The following is a 19,251-nucleotide window of genomic DNA, read 5'->3' as shown; positions in this document are numbered from 1 at the left end:
AGCAATCTCTCTTGCTGTTCTGGCTTCTGGGATAGCTGCGCAGGCTGCATTCGCTCCATAAGACACACACACATTTCCCTTTACTTTTTAGGAGGGAAAAAGTGAGTCTTATAGAGCAAAAAATACGGTATTTTAAGAGTTTTGCCAAAAGAAATTGAGCACAAGGACTATCTTCCACCAGTTTCTCTCTTCCTCTTTCCCCACCCCGACACTTTTCCAAACTTACTAGGTCAGGGATGAGAAACCTGTGGCCCTTCTGATACTCCTTTTGTACTTTATCAGCCGCAGCTAACATAATCAGTAGTCAGGGATGAAGATAAGTTTAGTCCACAATATCTGGAGGGCTGCAGCTTTCCTATCCTGGCAAATAGATGGATAGGATGAAAGACTAGGAAAGATATCACTGGGAACCTCAGACCACCCAGAGAATTTATGGCCAAGAGCTTTTAAATCCCCTTCTCACCTGGGTCATACTTACACACTCCTATTTTGTAACAAAGAAAGGCCCCAGCTGACAGAAAGAGGAAGAGCAGAACCACATATATTACTGAGAGATTTGGACTGATTTGAGCATCATCTGTTTAAACAAAAACAAAAAAAAAGCAGTTAGAGAAGAGGGAAGAGGCTGCATCCTTGAGAATCTCCCACTCAAGCCCCCACCACCATCACATTCAGAGATTGCTCTGAGCTTCTGGAGGACCCTTGGGGAAGAGGACCACTTGTGGAAGGGATGTATCTCCTCCTCGCTTGCAGCCCCTCTGCCCATTCACATGCCTTTCCGCTCTTGACCCAGCTGACACAGACACCCAGAGGGGAAAAAGAAGGCAGGTTAAGGATGCTGCTCCCTCTAATCACTCTTGTCACTCCTTGCATGCTCAGAGAAGGAAGGTGAACCATACAGTGACAAGAAAGAGCAGCCAGGATCTCTCTCTCTCTCTCTCACCAGAGAGAGGAAAGTTTATTGACCTGCATTAAGGACTTACAGATGAGGCTGCATTGTTGGCATGTTTCAGAGCAATGTGTTCCTTTGTATCTTGCAATGTCTATTTGTAACTATTTCATTTGTACTTATTTATTTGCAACTATTTGTAACTATTTTTCCTGGAAAGTTTTGAAATTCATTCTTCCGTTTGAGAGCAAATTCATTTCTACTCTACGCAAGGTCCAGATCAGGGATTTCGCTTGCAGCAACTTTAATATAATGCAAGACATGCCTGCTTTTTGGTTTAAAAAAAAAAAAACAAGCAAAGTGCAGTGGTACCTCTGGTTACACACTTAATTCATTCCGTAGGTCCATTCTTAACCTGAAACCGTTCGTAACCTGAGGTACCACTTCAGCTAATGGGGCCTCCGGCTGCCACCACGCAATTTCTGTTCTCATCCTGAGGTAAAGTTCTTAACACGAGTTACTACTTCTGGGTTAGCGGAGTCTGTAACCCAAAGTTTTGTAACCCGAGGTGTTTGTAACCTGAGGTACCACTGTAGTGAGAAGGAGAAAAACAGTAAAACAAATACTGTACCTGATACCAAAAGCTCCACCCAATTGCTGCATTTTGACACCAGAAATGGACTTCTTGATTGCGCCCAGCTGCAGCAATAGTTTCCTTTGCCCTCCAAAGTAATTTTCCTGAGGTAAAATTTGGTCACAGGTGCACTGGAATCCTGGACCATTTTTGTTGACTCTCCAGCCTTATGGAGATAGACCAAGGCAGGTGCCTCTGGAAAGGCACACGTGATTGTGATATTTTCCCCAACCTTCAAAGGCCTCGTTGGTGAGATGGAGATGGTAGGTCTGAGTAACTGTGGATCTGAGCAGAAAAGGAAACAGAAAGTGAGGTGCCAACCACTGTAGGTCTGGATCTTGTCCTCTTCCACATGGCAGGGACCTGCATTAGGGGTTTAGCTTCTTTGCTGTAAAGCAGCGATTAGGGATTGTTGTAATGGCTCATGCATTCATCAGCCAGAATTATCTTCCATGCAAATGTCTGCAGTCCCAAGAAAATTACAACTCAGCCATGATCACTGCCCTCACCCCAACTTTTCTGGGAAGTTTTTCTTGTTTCCTTTTGTTACTGTACTCCAGCCCAAAGACTCCACAACACTCGGTTTATGCAACATGATCACTCTGAAACTCGGCAGGTGTCACCTCTCTCTCTTTCTCTCACACAGCAAGTTAGGAGTATGTAAATTATTCCTCATTTCCTCCAATGCAGAACTGGCTCCTCAAACACACACACACACACAAACACCCCACTGATCGCTCCCTACAGCTGTCCTCTCCAATGAGCTCCCCAGTTATATTCTAAAAACCAAGCAAACTCTCCAGCTAAACTCCAAACCTTAAGGCTTGCGGTTGAGATGAGTGCATGTGGAGTTAGCCTCTTTACCTGTTAACAGCAACTCCACAGGGTTACTTGGCTCAGACAGGAGATATGGTTGCCTCACTGAGGTGTAACTGCAGCTGTATCTTCCTGCATCCTTATTGCTCACATCACTGATGGTGAACATGTTCATGTCACTGTGTATTGACCAATCCTGAAAGTTATCCTTTTGCAGATAAAACCTTTTCACTTCTCCTTGAGTTCCACAACGCATAGTGACTCTCTGTCCAATGGTGATTTCATCCATAGGTTCCAGAGAGAGGACTGGTTTGGGGAAGCCGGGATCTGAGTAAAGAAATACAACAGACACTGAAGACCCTTGAGAAGGAAGGTTTGCAGCCAAGATGGCATTGCTTCCAGACTTGTTCAAATTCTGCCTTGGGCTTCTTTAGGAAGATGGATGGGATATAAATTGAAAGAATTAATAGTAATGAAAAAATCCCAACATCTCGCTCTTTGGAAATTAAGTGTTGCCAGTATACCCTGTTTTCCTTCTACAGAAAATAGTTGCCTTGATCCCATTTGCAAACAAAACCCACAAGATACAAACCAGTGGTGTACAGGTAACTCTAGCTTGCCTGAGATGATGATGATGATGATGATGATGATGAAGGAGAAGAAGAAGAAGAAGAAGAAGAAGAAGAAGAAGAAGAAGAAGAGGAGGAGGAGGAGGAGGAGGAAGATGAGGAGGAGGAGGAGGAGGAGGAAGAAGAATTTCTCTAAATTTCATGGGGGTGCAATTAAGAACTCTTAGATTATACTCCTCTGAATGTTATTTGTGATTTAGCTCCCATGTCCTTTAACCTTGCACTCAGCGCCTGTCCACCAATGAGGAAGGCTGAGGCAGCTGCCTTGGGCAGTGAAACCCCAAGACGCAGCCCTCCAAGGGGCACCCTCCCACTGGCAGAGAAGTGGTGGTGGTCTTGCAAGATCTCACCAAAATCTTGCAAGATCTGTGCGCTCTGTGACTTCTTGCAAAAGCTCTCAAGACCTCGATGGAACCCGGTATCATCATTGCTGATTCACAGACCCGGCCACACAACCCAGGGAAGGAAGGCTTCAGGGTAGCTTTGGCAAGAGAGTGCCAACTTTCCATTTTGCCTCAGGTGGTGAAACGAGATAGGCTGCCTCTACCTGTGTTAGTGGGTGAGACATCACTCATCTGAACACTATTCATCGCGAAGCTCCCATGTCCTTCAATCTTGAATTAATGGGATTGGTTGTGCTCAGCTACACAGGATCATCATTATTGGAGCAGGAGCAGGGTTGATGCACTTTTGCAAGAAGAAGAAGAGGAAGAGGAGGAGTTTGGACTTGATATCCCGCCTTTCACTCCCCTTCAGGAGTCTCAAAGCGGCTAACAATCTCCTTTCCCTTCCTCCCCCACAACAAACACTCTGTGAGGTGAGTGAGGCTGAGAGACTTCAGAGAAGTGTGACTGGCCCAAGGTCACCCAGCAGCTGCATGTGGAGGAGCGGAGAGGCGAACCCGGTTCACCACATTACGAGTCCACTGCTCTTAACCACTACATCACACTGGCTCTCCACAATTTGAGATGTTTTAATGGCACAGTAACACCTGAACCTAATGCTATATGATCCATTGTCCCCCTTGTGCAACTCATCAAAGCAGGGTCAGGAACTAGTGAACGGCCTCAGGATGCTCTTCTGGGATGCTGAGCAGAGTCTCTTACCTCTTATCAGCAGCTCCAATGGATCTGTGACTTGACTGATCCCAGCAAAATTGTACAAGCATTTGTAGTTCCCTGCATCCATTCTGGTCATAATAATGATGTGGAAAATAACGTGTTGTCCCAAATGATCTCTGGAGAAGCCTATGACCCTTCCATCCTTCTCCAAAGAGACATATGTTACCAAATGACGTGTGATGCATGTGATGGTGACATTGTCTCCAAGTGAGGCTGCCAACATAGAATACCCAGACCTGTAGGAATCAGGATGGACCACAGTGGATTAACAAGGAAACAAAAAGAAAATCATGTGTAGACAAGTGGGGAAAGACACTGCAGGAGATATCAAAGCTGAAACCATTTAACATCATAAATGGCCAAACAGTTGTTTCAGAATATCTGTATTTCTATTTAGGTTTTTAAAAATGAAAAATATGTTTTATGTTATTTGTTTAATTTCGACACATGCCCTGGCTGTTCCCCTCAAGAACTTTTGTCAGCCTCTATCTGGCTCCCAGGAAGTCTTATAACCATCACCCCTCTTACAGCAAACTCAAGTGGTGAGTGCTGACAGAAATGGAGCTAAAATGGGGACAATGAGAAACAAATGGTATATATCAGCACATTAGAGGAAGCCATGGGGTTTGGAGATGTATAACTTTAAAACCTTGGTGGGAAAGTCCCCTGGAGACTGAGCATATTCGAAAAGAAAACTTGGATGAGGGTAAATGGTACATTCTAGAATAAGGTATGGCTGGCAAGTAGAAGCAATCATTGTATACAGCTGTTCACCCTGACTTTCGACCCTTGAGATATATATATTTTAGGACCCACCTTATTTTAGTAATTTTAACTTGTTTAAAACTGTTTTTTATGTTGTGTTTCAATGGTTGCAACCCTCCTTGGGAACTTTCAGAACCCAGCTGGGGCAACTACCCTTCCATTGACCCAGGAGCAAAGCTCTAACTCAGGAAGAAAAAATGGCCCCCATCGACTGCATGAGGCACTCGACACATTAAATCAAAATATGTCTCCTCACAGGCCATCGCTCAGCATTAAAGCACTCTAACCAAGAAGCGGAGAATTCTAGAGTCACCTGCACTGTTTTCAAAGGTTTGTTTGTGTTCTGATTATTTTAAATTATTCTTTAAAAAATAAACAGAAACTGTCTTTCAAAATTCTGTCCGCTGTTAAGCTAACACAAGTAAAAGATTAAATCATGGGACCTTGAGATAATAACTACCATATTGGCCCAAATATAAGCCGGTTCTTTAAAATTCCACAGGCACTCACACCAGTTCTGTTTTACCGTATGTCTGTTTCAGCAGCGATATTGTAAAAGCCCATTTTTCCAAGGTCGCAAATTTAAGTTGAACTGTAACTTTTCAGAGTTGGAATCTGGGGGGAGGGGGAGTGTGGCTTATATTTGGATCAATACGGTAAGTAGGCTGGACTCTAAAATAAATCTGCTTACCTTAAACCTGTCAGGGGTCTTGGTGCACAGCTAAGTTAACCACTATCCTTATCCCAAACTCTGCTTCTGCATTACCCTTGAACCTTGCCTTCAAACACAATTTAGGTAAAGAGAATGCAGTCAGAATTAAACCCTCCTTTGGACTGATTTTAGATGACCCCTTTTCACATCATGAGAAGTGACTTACCCTCCATTTAGCAGTTGGCACAGCAGTGGAAGCAGAAGCATGTCTGCCTTAAGAATACATCTCTTGCTGGCATCGTGACAACCTATGTGCGTGGGGGGGGGGGAGATGGAAGCTTCTCAACCAACAAAATGGCTACATTGCAAAGCACTGTGTTGGCAGTTACTAAATGATGGGTACCCCATATCTCACAGTCGCAGTGTGAAACAGGGTTGTATGAATCAAAGCGTCCACTCCACTGTGGAAGATCTGGTATGTTTAAATGGCAACATTCACTAATACCATCTTCCCTCTCCGCTATGACATATTCTTACCTTTTATATCCATTTCCTCCTGAAGCAGGAAGCAGCCTGAAAAAATAAGAAGCCATTAGAAAACAGGACTCACAACAAGAAGATTCCTGCTGGACCGCAGCACCCACTTCTGCTAAAAGCTCTCCCCACACAGATATACAAACAATCAGGGCTTGACTCTGAGACCAGGCTGTGGAAGATACTTTCATAGTCTAGGTTCTTCACCTGAAATCCTCGTGAAATAGAATTTGTGAGCCCCCAAGCATGTAAAGAGTCCACAGTCCCATTCTCTTCATCAATAAGCAATGGCCTATATAATCCATCCAAATTGGATTAATATAGAGTTGAGGATTTGCAGGGCAAATGGCATAATTTATAGGCACAACCCTTCATTTCAGATAATAACCCTGCCTCTCTCACACACATACCCACATAGTTGTGTTGGTAAACGCCCTTGTTTCTAACTCCCTTGAACCAACTGTTTTGGCCTTTCTGATTCTCACCAATAGAAGAGGACGAAGAATACAAGCATTGTAGCAGATTGCTATGAGCGTCCATAAGATCTCATTTCACCTCCATCATCCTCAACCCTCAAGATGTTGATGTTTTCTGTGGGCCCACAGTTGCATCTGAAGCTACAGGAAATGGATGATAACATCATCTCCAGTGGACCCAAGAAGTCAGAGGCTCTCAATCGGAGGAAAAGATCTTGTGTGGTTAGGTATTGCTTCACATACTGTTAAGTTGTGGGTGAACATATCAGACGACACAGCGATTCTTCAAACAGCTCTTGTTTATTCACAGGCCAGGACAGAACTGAACTGAAGGTGTCAGTCAGCCTGCTTATATAGAGCTCCAGTACAACATAACTGTAACAATTTTCTAAAACTATCCAATCACTGAATGTCACTTTCGATCCCTTATTTGCATAACTATCTACAGTATCCCCCTGCTGGCCCAGGGTGAGAACTTCAGTACATAACACATACAAAGGAAACCATCCACATGCCAGGGTTGTACAATATTGCTCTGTGTTCTTATGGGCCTTTAGGAATTCCACTCAAATTCACTTTAGAGGGGGAGGAGAAAGTGTACTGTGGGACAAAAGGAAGTGTAGATAACCCCAAATCTGGCCCACTCCCTGCAGTGGACCAAATCTGTATCCTCCTGGAACACTTACTAAAATATCACACATTTTGCAGCTGTTCCACAGCAGGCAGGTCAAAGTGGTTGTGGTGTTCGATAAAGTTAGACAGAGGTCAAAGTGGTCCCATAAAGTTAGATAGAGATTTGAAGGCTGGGTGCTCAGCAGGAATGAAATAGAATTCCCAACTCATCCTTCCAAAAGTGGTAAATACAAAAAGCTGATGCAAGCCTCCAAACTTTCCACAAGGTGGAGATGTTGGCCTAGAAACGAGACTACTGCTCCTAAAAGGCAATTTCCTTTTCAATATAGAGGTGAACTCTCAATATCCTCATTCATTTTCCTAGGTAAGTGGCCCCTTACCCAAGGGAAAGTGCAAGAGCCCAGATATAGCCCCTGCATTAAGTGTGCTGCTGCTTTAAGAATGCAACCTTTTGTTGAGAAAGGGGTTTGATGTAAATAAAGCACTGTTCCCTCACTGAAATATAGCTGTGCTACAAAATTCATGGGGGGGGGGCAGGTTGCACAAGTGGAAGACTTACATCGATTTGTGATTAAATAGGTCTATCGTGTAAGACTTTTAAAATGCTTGACATTTGCTTTCTCTTCCTGCACAGCCTGTCCTGCATTAACAAATAACACTCAAAAGCAGAGCGAGAAAGGTTCAAAGGCCTTTTTTATTGTCCTGTGTAAAATAAAAATAGCCCTAGTGCCTTTTAAACAAGCTATTATGTATGAGCGGAATATATCTCCAGTCAGTGTTGCAACGAAGATCCTCTGCTTTCAAGACAAAATTTACCATTTTCGTGGCGCAGAAATATCTCCTGTAAAACTAAAAAGTCGCTCATTTATTTATCTTGTAAGGTGCCCCTGTTTTGTAAGGTGCTACTACTACTTATGTCCCCCCCCTCCCACTGAATCTTCTTCCTGGATTAGTCACACAGGTAATTCCACTCGATTTGGCATCACATATTAAATTGGTTGTGTGATGCTACACAACCAATCAGATTTGGCTGTGTGATGAAATCACTGAGGGCAACTGAAAGACACCACTGAGGACGAAGTCAGTTCTTCTGAACAGTGCCTCAAAAAGTGTCAGAAAAAAATACTTTTAAAAGTTTTTTGCTGGACAAATATACAGTGGTACCTCGGGTTACATACTCTTCAGGTTACAGACGCTTCAGGTTACAGACTCCGCTAACCCATAAATAGTACCTCGTGTTAAGAACTTTGCTTCAGGATGAGAACAGAAATCGTGCTCGGGCGGCGCAGCAGCAGCAGGAGGCCCCATTAGCTAAAGTGGTGCTTCAGGTTAAGAACAGTTTCAGGTTAAGTATGGACCTCCGGAACGAATTAAGTACTTAACCCGAGGTACCACTGGACAAAAGAACGGCAAGTTATTTCAGCTCACCCTTGGTGACAGTAAATGCCAAAGCTCTGTGAATGTTATTAATACCCAGAAAGAAGAAAAGCTATGGTATACCTGCCTCAGCACAATCAAACGCCTTCATCTGCCCCAACTGTATTGATCTCTACAGTCACAGCAATCACTGTAAATCTCCAATGGCTTGACTTGACCCCTGAAAGCCCACGCTTCCATTGTCTCCCAAGACAGAGAACCATCTTAATATACATGCCAACCATCTTAATATACAACATTTCTTTAACATTTTAGAAAACCTGTGAGAAATCGCTGACATTTGACAGCAAAGTTCAGAAAACAAAGGCAACTTTTGACTGATAGTCAATTTTCATCCACATTTTTATTGTCTATTGGTAAATGCCAACATTTTCCAAGGCAAGTTGCTAAGTGCTCAAATGGAGCTGAATTCTGCCTGTCCCCTTTCACAATCTTAGACATTTTCAGGCTTTCTTTGTTAAGTGGCCATATCTTAAGAAAATGATGCAATTTCTGTGAGTTGCTGAAATTGGATATTGGCTTTTGAAAATTACCAGAAAATGTCAGAACTCCAAACATCATGTTTGCTTCAGCTGTTTTCTAACATAGCTTGGCAAATTATGACATCTGACAGTAAATTGTGAAAATGAGGGAAGCTGTGAAGGAGGCATTTTCATTACTCTTTTTAAATTGTGTGTGTGTGTGTGTGTGTCCGTCTAGGCAGGGTAAATATGGAAAAGAAAGGCAGCTTCTGCAGTTTATGAGTCCTGACTGTCCAAAGCTTAAACCATTAATGGTTTCCACCAGGACGTTTCTGATCCCCTGGGAGCATTTTCCATGCATTGATTTGCAGCCTCGGCACTTTATCGCTGAGTGTAGAGAGAGAAAATAGAGTGGTTGGAGGGAGCTTAACAAAGAGAGAATGAAAATAAAATAAAATGAATGAACTGATAAATACAAGAGGAAGGAAAATATAAAAACATAAGAAGTTGAAAGGCAGACCTGGACCCTATCCCTCCTCATTTGTCAGTTCCTCCCCATCCCCATTCTGGCTCTCTCTCTCTATCCAGCTGTCCATAAACAGCTGGAGAGGGACACCCAAAAGCAGCCAATCCCAAAGGGCCAGGGGGAGGGACTTTTGCTTGCCTCCTTTTCAACTCAAGGCAAATTACAGATGCTCTAGGGATTAGCTGGGATCTATGTTCCCAACAGTTGGTCTGAGGGAGCAGAGGAGAGTAAAAGTGAGTGAGAGGAATCCTTGACGGCCAGGAGACGAGAATTAAGGAAGAGGAAAGAGGTGATGAGAGAGAAGGAGGAGAGAGAGGAAAGATACAGCATTACTGAAGAAGGGAAAGAGTGACCTGGAACAAACTAAACACTTCTGAGGAAAGATGCAGGGATGTCCAAATGTAATGGGGTAAGTGGTTTCTTTGCAACAGATGCCCAGGGTGGGAACTCAATGGATGTTTGCAGAAGGTTGCAGTCAGTCGTCTCTTGGTATTTGCCCTAATGGACCCCAAATATGCCCAGTTACCTTCAGAAGAAAACAAGTTATAAAACAGTTTGTCACTAGAATGTGAGAGAGAATATCACATGGCGGCATTCAAAGTGGGTAGAAGGAACAGAAAGGGAGTAAAACGATATGTACAAGCAGGAAAAACAACCACCTCAGATTTGCTACTATACTTCTGGTATCAGTATAATGTTCTGGTTTCAAGCCCGGAAGACAGAGAACACGGGAGGTTAGAGAGATGCATGGGGGAAAGGAGGCGGTAGAATGGGGATATGAAGTTTAGAGATGAGTGGCTTGGAGGGATGGATCAGTGTCTGGATACAGATTGACAGATATGGTACAAAGAGCAGGCAGGCAAGGTGGCCAACGGCTATACGTAGACAGTGCTCTTTAAAAGACAATATGCTGCAGTCAAATCCAGATTGTAAATACCTACTCAGTCAGGACAGTTGACAACCTGCCAACTCAGCATTTTGCTCTGTAAAATGGGAATACTTGTCTCTTCCGTTGACAAATGAGAGAGATACAGAATCTTATTAAAAAGGACTATTGAAATGCCCTTTTGGAGATGCTCTTACAGACTAGACTGCTTGGGAATTTCAATTAGCACAAAATCTAGCAAACAAATGGATGGCATGTTGCCAGACTTTACTCCTTGCCAGTCTGGCTACTGGACTGTTTCTGAGCCCAATGCAAGGTCTTGCTTCTTCCCTTTAAAGTCCTCATCAGCTTAGCCTTGGTATCCAAAACACTGCCTTCTTTAGGAACCTGTTTGACTATTAAGACCATCCACAGAAACAATTGGCCAAATTCCCGCAATTTCTGAGGTGATGCTCATAGAAAGGGCCTTTTCTGTTGCGCTACCCCAGCTACGAAATGTTCTCACTATGACACTGGCGTCTGTTTTTCTTCTTCTGTGAACTGAACACTTATTTAGTTGCCTGTTAGTTGTTTGTTTAAAAAAAAATCTGTTTTTATATTGAGATGATTCTGGTGCCCCAGTTGTAAAATATATTTATGATGTAATCTGAGTGGGGTAACAGATGATTGCAATAAATAAAAGTTTAAATGGACACCACTGGGAGTCAGCATTTATACCCTGACCTTATCTTGACCTTATGCAGACCTAGACCAATGACCTTGATGCTGACCTCTATCTATGAGTACAGAGTAGAGGGTTAAATGTGAGGGGGAATCGTGCTGGATTTATTCCTGTGACTAGAGGCTAGGGACAGGACAGCCACTTCCCTGTCGGGCTAATAGAGGTAAAATGTTATGTGGCTTCTAGATGGTGGACTTCAATTTTAATTGGGTTTGTCACTGCTTCAGGTCAACAGTGGCTGGTGAATCCATATGATATTGCGTCTGCAACTCAGCTAAGGAAGGAAGACGTAGGGCAGAGGAATTTAGCTCCTGTGGTAGATTTGGTTGTCATATCAGAAGTCAAGGGGAATTTATTCCCCCAAATCAAATGGGATGGAGCTCCTGGAGTGTTGTAGGGTGTGTTTTTTAACCTTCTATCTCCAAGTGGTTTGGTTTACTTGTTTAGTCCTCTGAATTTATTTGCATGCTAAATGCCTGCTCAAGCATGTTTTCTTTTCTTGCACACTTTGGTTTGGTTGTGAAGTGCTGGAAGGTAGATATTAATTCCCTTGGTTAAGAGATTGGATTGCTCCCTATTGAGCGACATTTTGGTGCTCCCAATGAGGTTCTCCAAGGAATGCCACAGAAGGAGGAACTTTTGAGCCTATGATTGCTCAGCCTAAAGTTCATAAAATAGGCCTCCATCCCAGACCCTCTGAGGATAGGTTTGGGGACTGCATTGCTTCCCTCAGGCCCAGCCCTAGCATTAGGCAGAGTGAAGCAGCTGCTTCAGGTAGCAGATGCTGGAAAGTGGCAGCAAGGTATTGGTGGTTAGAACTGTGTATGCCATCTAGCCTGCCCTACATCCTCTAGGTGAGCTTGCTGCCCTCAGGTGTGCTCTCCTGTTACCAGTGTTCAAGTAAGATTCAAGAGCTAATCCAGCTGGCTTCTGTGTATGGAATGTGAACCACCATCTTGTACTTCACCACAGGCAGCAAAATGTTTTGGGTCTGCCTGGCTTCCCGGTAATCAATTGATTCATTTGGAATCCATACCCACCAAGTGTCCTGAAAGAAACAGGGCATCCCAATTTTATTTTATTTTTGCACGAAATCACGGCAGCCATTTTGGGTGCTGCGATCTTGCAAGCTTGTATGCCGTGATCTCACCCCCCCCAAAAAAAGCATTTTTTGGGGGGTGACACTGCAGCATGGGTCAAGTGACCCAAAGTTGGACAGTATGGCAATCCACAAGACTTCTTGGTGTTTCAGCAGAAGTCAGACTTCACAGTTGGAGGCCAATGGGTAGATTATTCATGGAAATTCAAGAAGTTAGTGTCTGCTTCCAACCATCTGATTCTTATGATCTGCGTCACCCAATATATATTTTGTCTACACGGAAGTAGTCACAGACAGTAGACCTACAAAACCCCAATACCAGTGTGGTGTAATTGTTAGGTGTATTGGACTAGGACCAGAGTGACCTGAGTTTTAATCCCCTTTCAAATAAAAAGGAATGATCACTGGGACAATTGCTCAACATACCTCTCACAGGGTTACTGCGATCATAAAGGGAGGATCATGACAGATGTGTGGAAACTCAAGGTTCAAAGAGTACCAATTTCTGGGTGACAACTTCAAGGGGAGGGTCTATTGGAATTATATCCTGCTTGTGGCCTTCCTATGAGCATCTAATTGGTCACTGTGAGAAACCAAGTGCTGGACTAGAACAATCCTTGGCTCCTCTTATATTCTCATCAGTAAAGCCATATATGCCACCCTAAGCTCCTTGGAGGAAGGGTGTGAGAAAATTGCAATAATACATTGTATACATTTATTTGTACTGAGCACTGGTTTTAATTTTTTTTTAAAAAAGTGAAGCTTGCAAAAGATACAAATATAATTATATCATTTATTACTTCCAATCGGGTGTTAAATAAATATAACTCAGAACAGACTAATAAATAGCACAGGACCGAAAATAACAATCACTGCTAGGTTCCTTCATGTAATTTTTAAAAGGCGTGAAGTTCTCCACCTTTTCGGTTAGTTGCAACCTTTTTGGTTCTTAAAGGGAGTACAGTGGTACCTCGGGTTACATACGCTTCAGGTTACAAACTCCGCTAACCCAGAAATAGTACCTCAGGTTAAGAACCTTGCTTCAGGAGGAGAACAGAAATCGTGCGGCTGCAGCGGGAGGCTCCATTAGCTAAAATGGTACCTCAGATTAAGAACAGTTTCAGGTTAAGAATGGACCTCCAGAACAAATTAAGTACTTAACCCGAGGTACCAGTGTAAACTGTTGTCCCTCTCTTTAAGAGAAATGTTTTCTAGTGCTGTGGTCACTCATGCACATAAATTAACATGCACAAATGGTGTGAAGGTTGAGAAAGTTGTTTTTGTTGTTATACCCCACCCGTGCCGGATTTACATATAAGCTGAACAAGCTATAGCTTAGGGCCCCACTCTCTTGGGCCCCCCCCCCCAAATAAAAAATTAAAGGAAAAGAAACTGGATGTACGGTACATTTCCAAAATATGATTAAAAAACTAATAAAATAAAACATATAGCAACAGTGTTTTTTGTTGTGTAGGCTCCTATGATGTAAGTAATGGGTCCATAAATTACCCTATAGCATATATTCAACACAAAAAACAGTGACAATTTGTTGTTGACAATGGACAGCTGGACATATAAAGGGCCCCATTACCTTCAGTAGCTTAGGGCCTCATCACACCTAAATCTGACCCTGTACCCCACCCATCTGGAATGAGGCAAGTTTTGAACTGAACCAGTTCCATAAATGCATTGGCATTGTTATATACTTATTCTTTGGTCTGCACTTTCCAGAAGATTTTTAAACATTTAAAAACATAATATTGTAAAAAAAAAAAATCACCAGTGACCATTGACCAATAGTGGATTCTACAGCCAGAAATTTGCAAATTGCTGCCACAATCCTGGAAATTCCTTTTAACTGTATACGTTATTGTCCAGCTCACATTACCTGTGTCTATGCAAGAGCAGTTGGACTTACCTCAGGGCACCGTGGAGCAAGATTTTATTGACTGACTTAACAAAACATTACCTTACCAGCTGAGACAGCTTTCAAACCAGTAAGACCCAAATAGGAATGTATTTGCTGAAAACAACAGAAACACAAAAATACAGCTTGTCATCAGTTCATTAAAGCAGTGCTCTGGTTTTATGTTAGGAGCAGAGACTGTGCCGTACATTTTAAATATTATCATGACGTTTTGATTTGTTAGCTAAGGATTTTTTAAAATGTTCGTTACTTGGAATGCATTTATAGTTTCGTATCTGTGGGTCTTGTCATGGATTGCGTTTGAGTCATTGGCTGCTGTATGTTTCGTTTGAAAATTGTGCGAGGCACAAGTCCTTAAAATAAAAGACATGCAGGCGTAGATCCAGTTTCTACAGCTCCTGACCCTGCTGCCCTGAAAGGTAATAATAATTAGTATTCGCAACATGTAATGGGTTAATGAAGTTACACTTTAAATTGACTAAAAAGATGCCCGATTCATCAGGCTGCAGATTTTATTTTTTTTATAAATATTTTATTAGGTTTTTAATAAACAAATTTCCACTTTCAAATACATACTTCCATGAATCCAATGGACTTCCCCCATCTCCCGAGCACTGCATTCCCTGTGTAACCAAAACCTCAGCAATTTGTTGACTTGTTTTATACATAACAATATATCTTCCATTTTATCGTGTTATCTGATGTAAACATTTCAATACAGTTGCATTAATTTTTAATTTCCACACAATAAAAATATTTCGTTACCTCACTCCTGTCTTATAGTGTCTTATTTATCAATTCAAAGATTTGCCGATACTGAAGCTATACCTTCCTAGAAAGGAGCATTTTTTAACATTCATACAACTTATAATGCTTTTTCAAATAGTCCTTAAAATTTTTCCAAACTTCCTCCGTTTCTTCTTCTCCCGAGTCTCGAATTCTGCCAGTCATTTCAGCCAACTCCATATAGTCCATCAGCTGCGTCTGCCATTCTTCCAATGTGGGTAGATTTTGTGTCTTCCAGTGCTTTGCCAACAGAATCCTCGCTGCTGTAGTAGCGTACATAAAGAAAGTTCTATCTTTCTTGACCATCCTCTGGTCTACCATGCCCAGAAGGAAGGCCTCCGGTTTCTTAGGTAAGGTGAATCTCAGCACCTTTTTTAGTTCATTATGTATCATTTCCCAGAAGGCCTTCACTTTCGGGCAGGTCCACCAGAGGTGTAAAAATGTCCCTTCCTCTTCCTTACATTTCCAACATTTATTATCGGACAGGTGATATATCTTTGCAAGCTTGACTGGGGTCATGTACCACCGGTATATCATTTTCATAATGTTTTCCTTCAAGGCAGTACATGCCGTGAATTTCATTCCGGTGTTCCATAACCTTTCCCAGTCTTCAAACATAATGTTATGCCCCAAGTCCTGTGCCCACTTTATCATAGAGGATTTGACAATCTCATCCTGTGTGTTCCATTTAAGCAGCAAGTTATGCATTCTCGAAATTAGCTTAGATTTTGGCTCAAGCAACTCTGTTTCTAGTTTCGATTTTTCCTCCTGAAAACCCACTTTTTTGTCTGCTTTAAAAACTTCCTGGATTTGAGCATAATGCAACCAATCTCGCACCTTGTTTTTTAACTTTTCCATACTCTGTAACCTCCATTTATCTCCAATTTTTTCAATTATTTCCCAATATTTAGGCCAGTGGGCCTCCATATTGAGTCTTTTACGTGCTTTGGCCTCCATCGGTGAGAGCCACCTCGGAGTTTTACTCTCCAATAAGTCTTTATATTTTGACCAGACCATGAAAATTGCCCTTCTGACAATATGGTTTTTGAACAATTTATGAACTTTAACCTTGTCATACCACAAATATGCATGCCACCCAAAAGCATTATCAGGCTGCAGATTTTAAAGTATGTGCTATTTTAAAACCAAGCCGTTATCGAAATTATAGATGGCAAACACTATCGTAAAAGAAGCATCCCCCCCCACTTGCGTATCGCAAATTCTAATCTTTGAGAATCTAAAAAGATGCCTTTTACACAATCTATACACCATGCAATACGATCAAAAATCAAAGCAAGTATCCTTTCTGTACCAGAAGGATTATTTTTACTTGTATAGATTTATACAAATATAATGTTAATCGATCAAGCAGTGATAGCCCTGATTGTAATCTAGATTTGGCGAAGGCAGTATGAAAATAAAATGGGCATCCGTGCTCTGTTATCACCTCTCTGGCTCTTAAAATCCTCAGGCTCAAGGTTGCAAGGGATCACAGACAGAGAATAGGCAAATAAATTGGGCACATCCAGTTGCTTGCAGGTATGAGAGTTTGATGTAGGTTAAGGAAAATACTACTAAACCTTAGGTTACGTAAATACAATCCTGGTAACAACACACACAACGTAACAGGCTGTTTTTGACTATGTAACAGTTTACATCTACATACAAGGAACGTTAGAATAAGGCATACCATATTGTGGTTATTGCCAATATTGGACTTTAATTTCTCTTGATATGTTCTGTTTGCATGATGTGTTGGTCTATGGAATTACACTTTGTGAGATATTATATGTTGAATTGTGTTTGAAATAGAAGTTACATAGTCAAAAACAGCCTGTTACGTTGTGTGTGTTGTAGGTTAAGGAAAATAAGCAAGCCATGTGCCGAGTACTACATTCTAGAGTTGCACCTTTTAAATTAGATGGAGAAGAACAAGCAGGCACTTCATATGTTCTTGTTTACCAGGGACTGTCACAGTATTCTGGTCCCTTGTAGGTCACTGTCCCTGCTTTTGTCTTTGAGGATACTTTGTAAGAATGCCCTTGGTGTGGAGTGTAAGGTCAGTTCGAGTTTCAGCTCTTTCCTCATTATCTCTAGAAGTGAAACCTTTGAGTGATGGGTGGATGCAGTGCTTTTCTTTCTAAAAAAAATGTTTAGGGGTACTCTCATTTTGACTCAAGTAAATCACCATTTTATAGATCAAATCAGGGGGAAATAAATACAGTAAATGGACAGAAGTACAAAGATTCACAAAACGTTTACGGGTATGCGTACACCTGCGTATCCCCAGGAAAAAAAGCACTGGGTGGCTGCATCTTGCTCTTAGGAATACACTTGCAAGAAAACTTAAGGACTGCACAGTGACATTTCACACACTGCTGCTGAACTGCTGGTAAGGTAAAGGTAAAGGGACCCCTGACCATTAGGTCCAGTCGTGACTGACTCTGGGGTTGCGGCGCTCATCTCGCTTTATTGGCCGAGGGAGCCGGCGTTTGTCCGCAGACAGCTTCCGGGTCATGTGGCCAGCATGACTAAGCCACTTTTGGCAAACCAGAGCAGCACACGGAAACGCCGTTTATCTTCCCGCCGGAGTGGTACCTATTTATCTACTTGCACTTTGACGTGCTTTCGAACTGCTAGGTTGGCAGGAGCAGGGACCGAACAACGGGAGCTCACCCCGTTGCAGGGATTCGAACCGCTGACCTTCTGATCGGCAAGTCCTAGGCTCTGTGGTTTAACCCACAGCGCCACCTGTGTCCCTAGGAACTGCTGGTAGCACACTGCAAATCAGTTGTGTGTTTTCCTAGCATGTCTTTAACCCGAAGGACAAGCACCCTCTTGCTTCAGCAAAATGTAATTGGGCAAGGGAGAGAATGCAGAGGAGCAGAGGGTAGTTAAGAATCAGCGTGTTACAAGTGTGTCCTTATTCTCACCTGTAAAATTTTGGAGGGTAAGGGGTGGGTGGAGAGAACCAGTTCAGAGCAGCTCCTTTCCAGAAGCAGAGAGCTTCTGGTTTCCTTGCTGCGACTAGTGACTGACAATCACAGCACTCTTAGCTGACTGGCAGCTCCGTGGATATCAGTAATTCAGCACGAGGCTGAACACTTGATGGGTCTCTCAGATAGTGTGTGAGGCAAAGGTCAGGCTCAAGGGCCACCCAACACCTTCAATGCCAATTAATGGTTTTTTCCCATTAAGAAAATGTATGTGCTTTGCGGAACAGAAAGAGTAGGTGTGTCTTCAGAGTATTTGTTATATGTGGATTCTTTAGTTCCCCAGTGGTATACTCACCTCAGAAACTCCCTCCATATCTTTGGCTTGAGAATGAAGACCAGTCCTTCACATGGTTAAATATGGTAAGGTATTGTTGCAAGTGGTTATGTTCATTTATTCTGCTTTCATCCCTGTCTGTTTGCTGGTTTTGCAGATTTGTATAGCATGGCAGTTTGATTGGACCCAGTAGTGGGACATATGAAATATGTGTATGTTGCACACTACAATATAAGAAGACACGTGTCGTCTCCCAAGCCACTCTGTCGAAACAGCTACCACCAGCTTTTTATTCACTTTCTTAAACTGCCCAAGGACCATATCTCAAAACATAGGAGGCAACCCCTAGGGGCTGAGGTGTCTTTGACTCCCCAAGAAAATATTTGAGGGGGCCAGGCCCCGCCAAATTTGATGAGCATTGCCATTCAAAGTGGGGGGGCAGGAGGTGCCATGCCATGTGATTTAGTATGTGGAGCAGGGCTTCCCTGGGCCCCCCAATATTTTATTCCAGGTGGCACCCCTGTCTCAAAAAGAGAGGCATTGTGCGTCAAATATGTCAAGAAGCCCTGCCGCCTCATCTGCAAGCGACTGCCTCCAGTCAGGACTCGGTTGTCCCTGAACTCTCGTGGTGCAGAGCCACCCACAGCAGAAGAGCCCGCCGTGGCGCTCCGACCGACGGGCGGGCTCTTCCCTGGACTCTTGGCCTGGCGCCCCTGAGAGCCTGGCACCCGGATACCCCTTGCCCTTAGCGCCTATGGGTAAGATGACCCTGCCTCCAGTTTAAACGCCTGCCTCCTAATGTGGGTACCATAACCTCTGGCTTGAAGACGCTTGCCTAATCTGTAAACTGGGTCCTCTCGTTTAAAGCTCTGCCTCCTAATCCAGAAACCTTGCCCCCTGTCCTAGAGACCCTCTCTCTGATCTGGAAGCCACGCACTCTGGTTTAAATCTCCCCCTTCAATCCAGAACCCATGCCCTCTAAACCCATT

At 42.9% G+C, this 19,251-nt stretch overlaps 2 protein-coding genes across 2 annotated transcripts in view; one reads left to right on the top strand and one right to left on the bottom strand.

Moving 5' to 3' along the window:
• Window positions 1–396: 396 nt before the first annotated feature.
• LOC309355302 (T-cell-interacting, activating receptor on myeloid cells protein 1-like) lies at window positions 397–4,321 on the bottom strand. Its single transcript, XM_081886061.1, has 4 exons — window positions 4,075–4,321; window positions 2,388–2,666; window positions 1,521–1,808; window positions 397–577 (listed from the first exon to the last, which is right to left on the bottom strand). Exons 1-4 carry the CDS (start codon window positions 4,310–4,312, stop codon window positions 447–449), a joined length of 936 nt encoding a protein of 311 aa, XP_081742187.1. The 5' UTR covers window positions 4,313–4,321; the 3' UTR covers window positions 397–446.
• Window positions 4,322–9,729: 5,408 nt separating this feature from the next.
• KCNJ14 (potassium inwardly rectifying channel subfamily J member 14) overlaps window positions 9,730–19,251 on the top strand; it is a 31,238-nt gene continuing 21,716 nt past the window's right edge. The window contains exon 1 of the mRNA XM_081885194.1: window positions 9,730–9,982. The gene's annotated coding sequence lies outside the window, so the exon portion shown is untranslated. The remainder of the gene's footprint in view (window positions 9,983–19,251) is intronic.

This window comes from Podarcis melisellensis (genome assembly GCF_964234715.1).
Source record: "Podarcis melisellensis genome assembly, chromosome: 13".
In the NCBI taxonomy this organism is placed as follows: Eukaryota; Metazoa; Chordata; class Lepidosauria; order Squamata; family Lacertidae; genus Podarcis; species Podarcis melisellensis.
The sequence above is the reverse complement of the archived record's forward strand: the minus strand, read 5'-3'. Positions and strand labels throughout refer to the sequence as shown.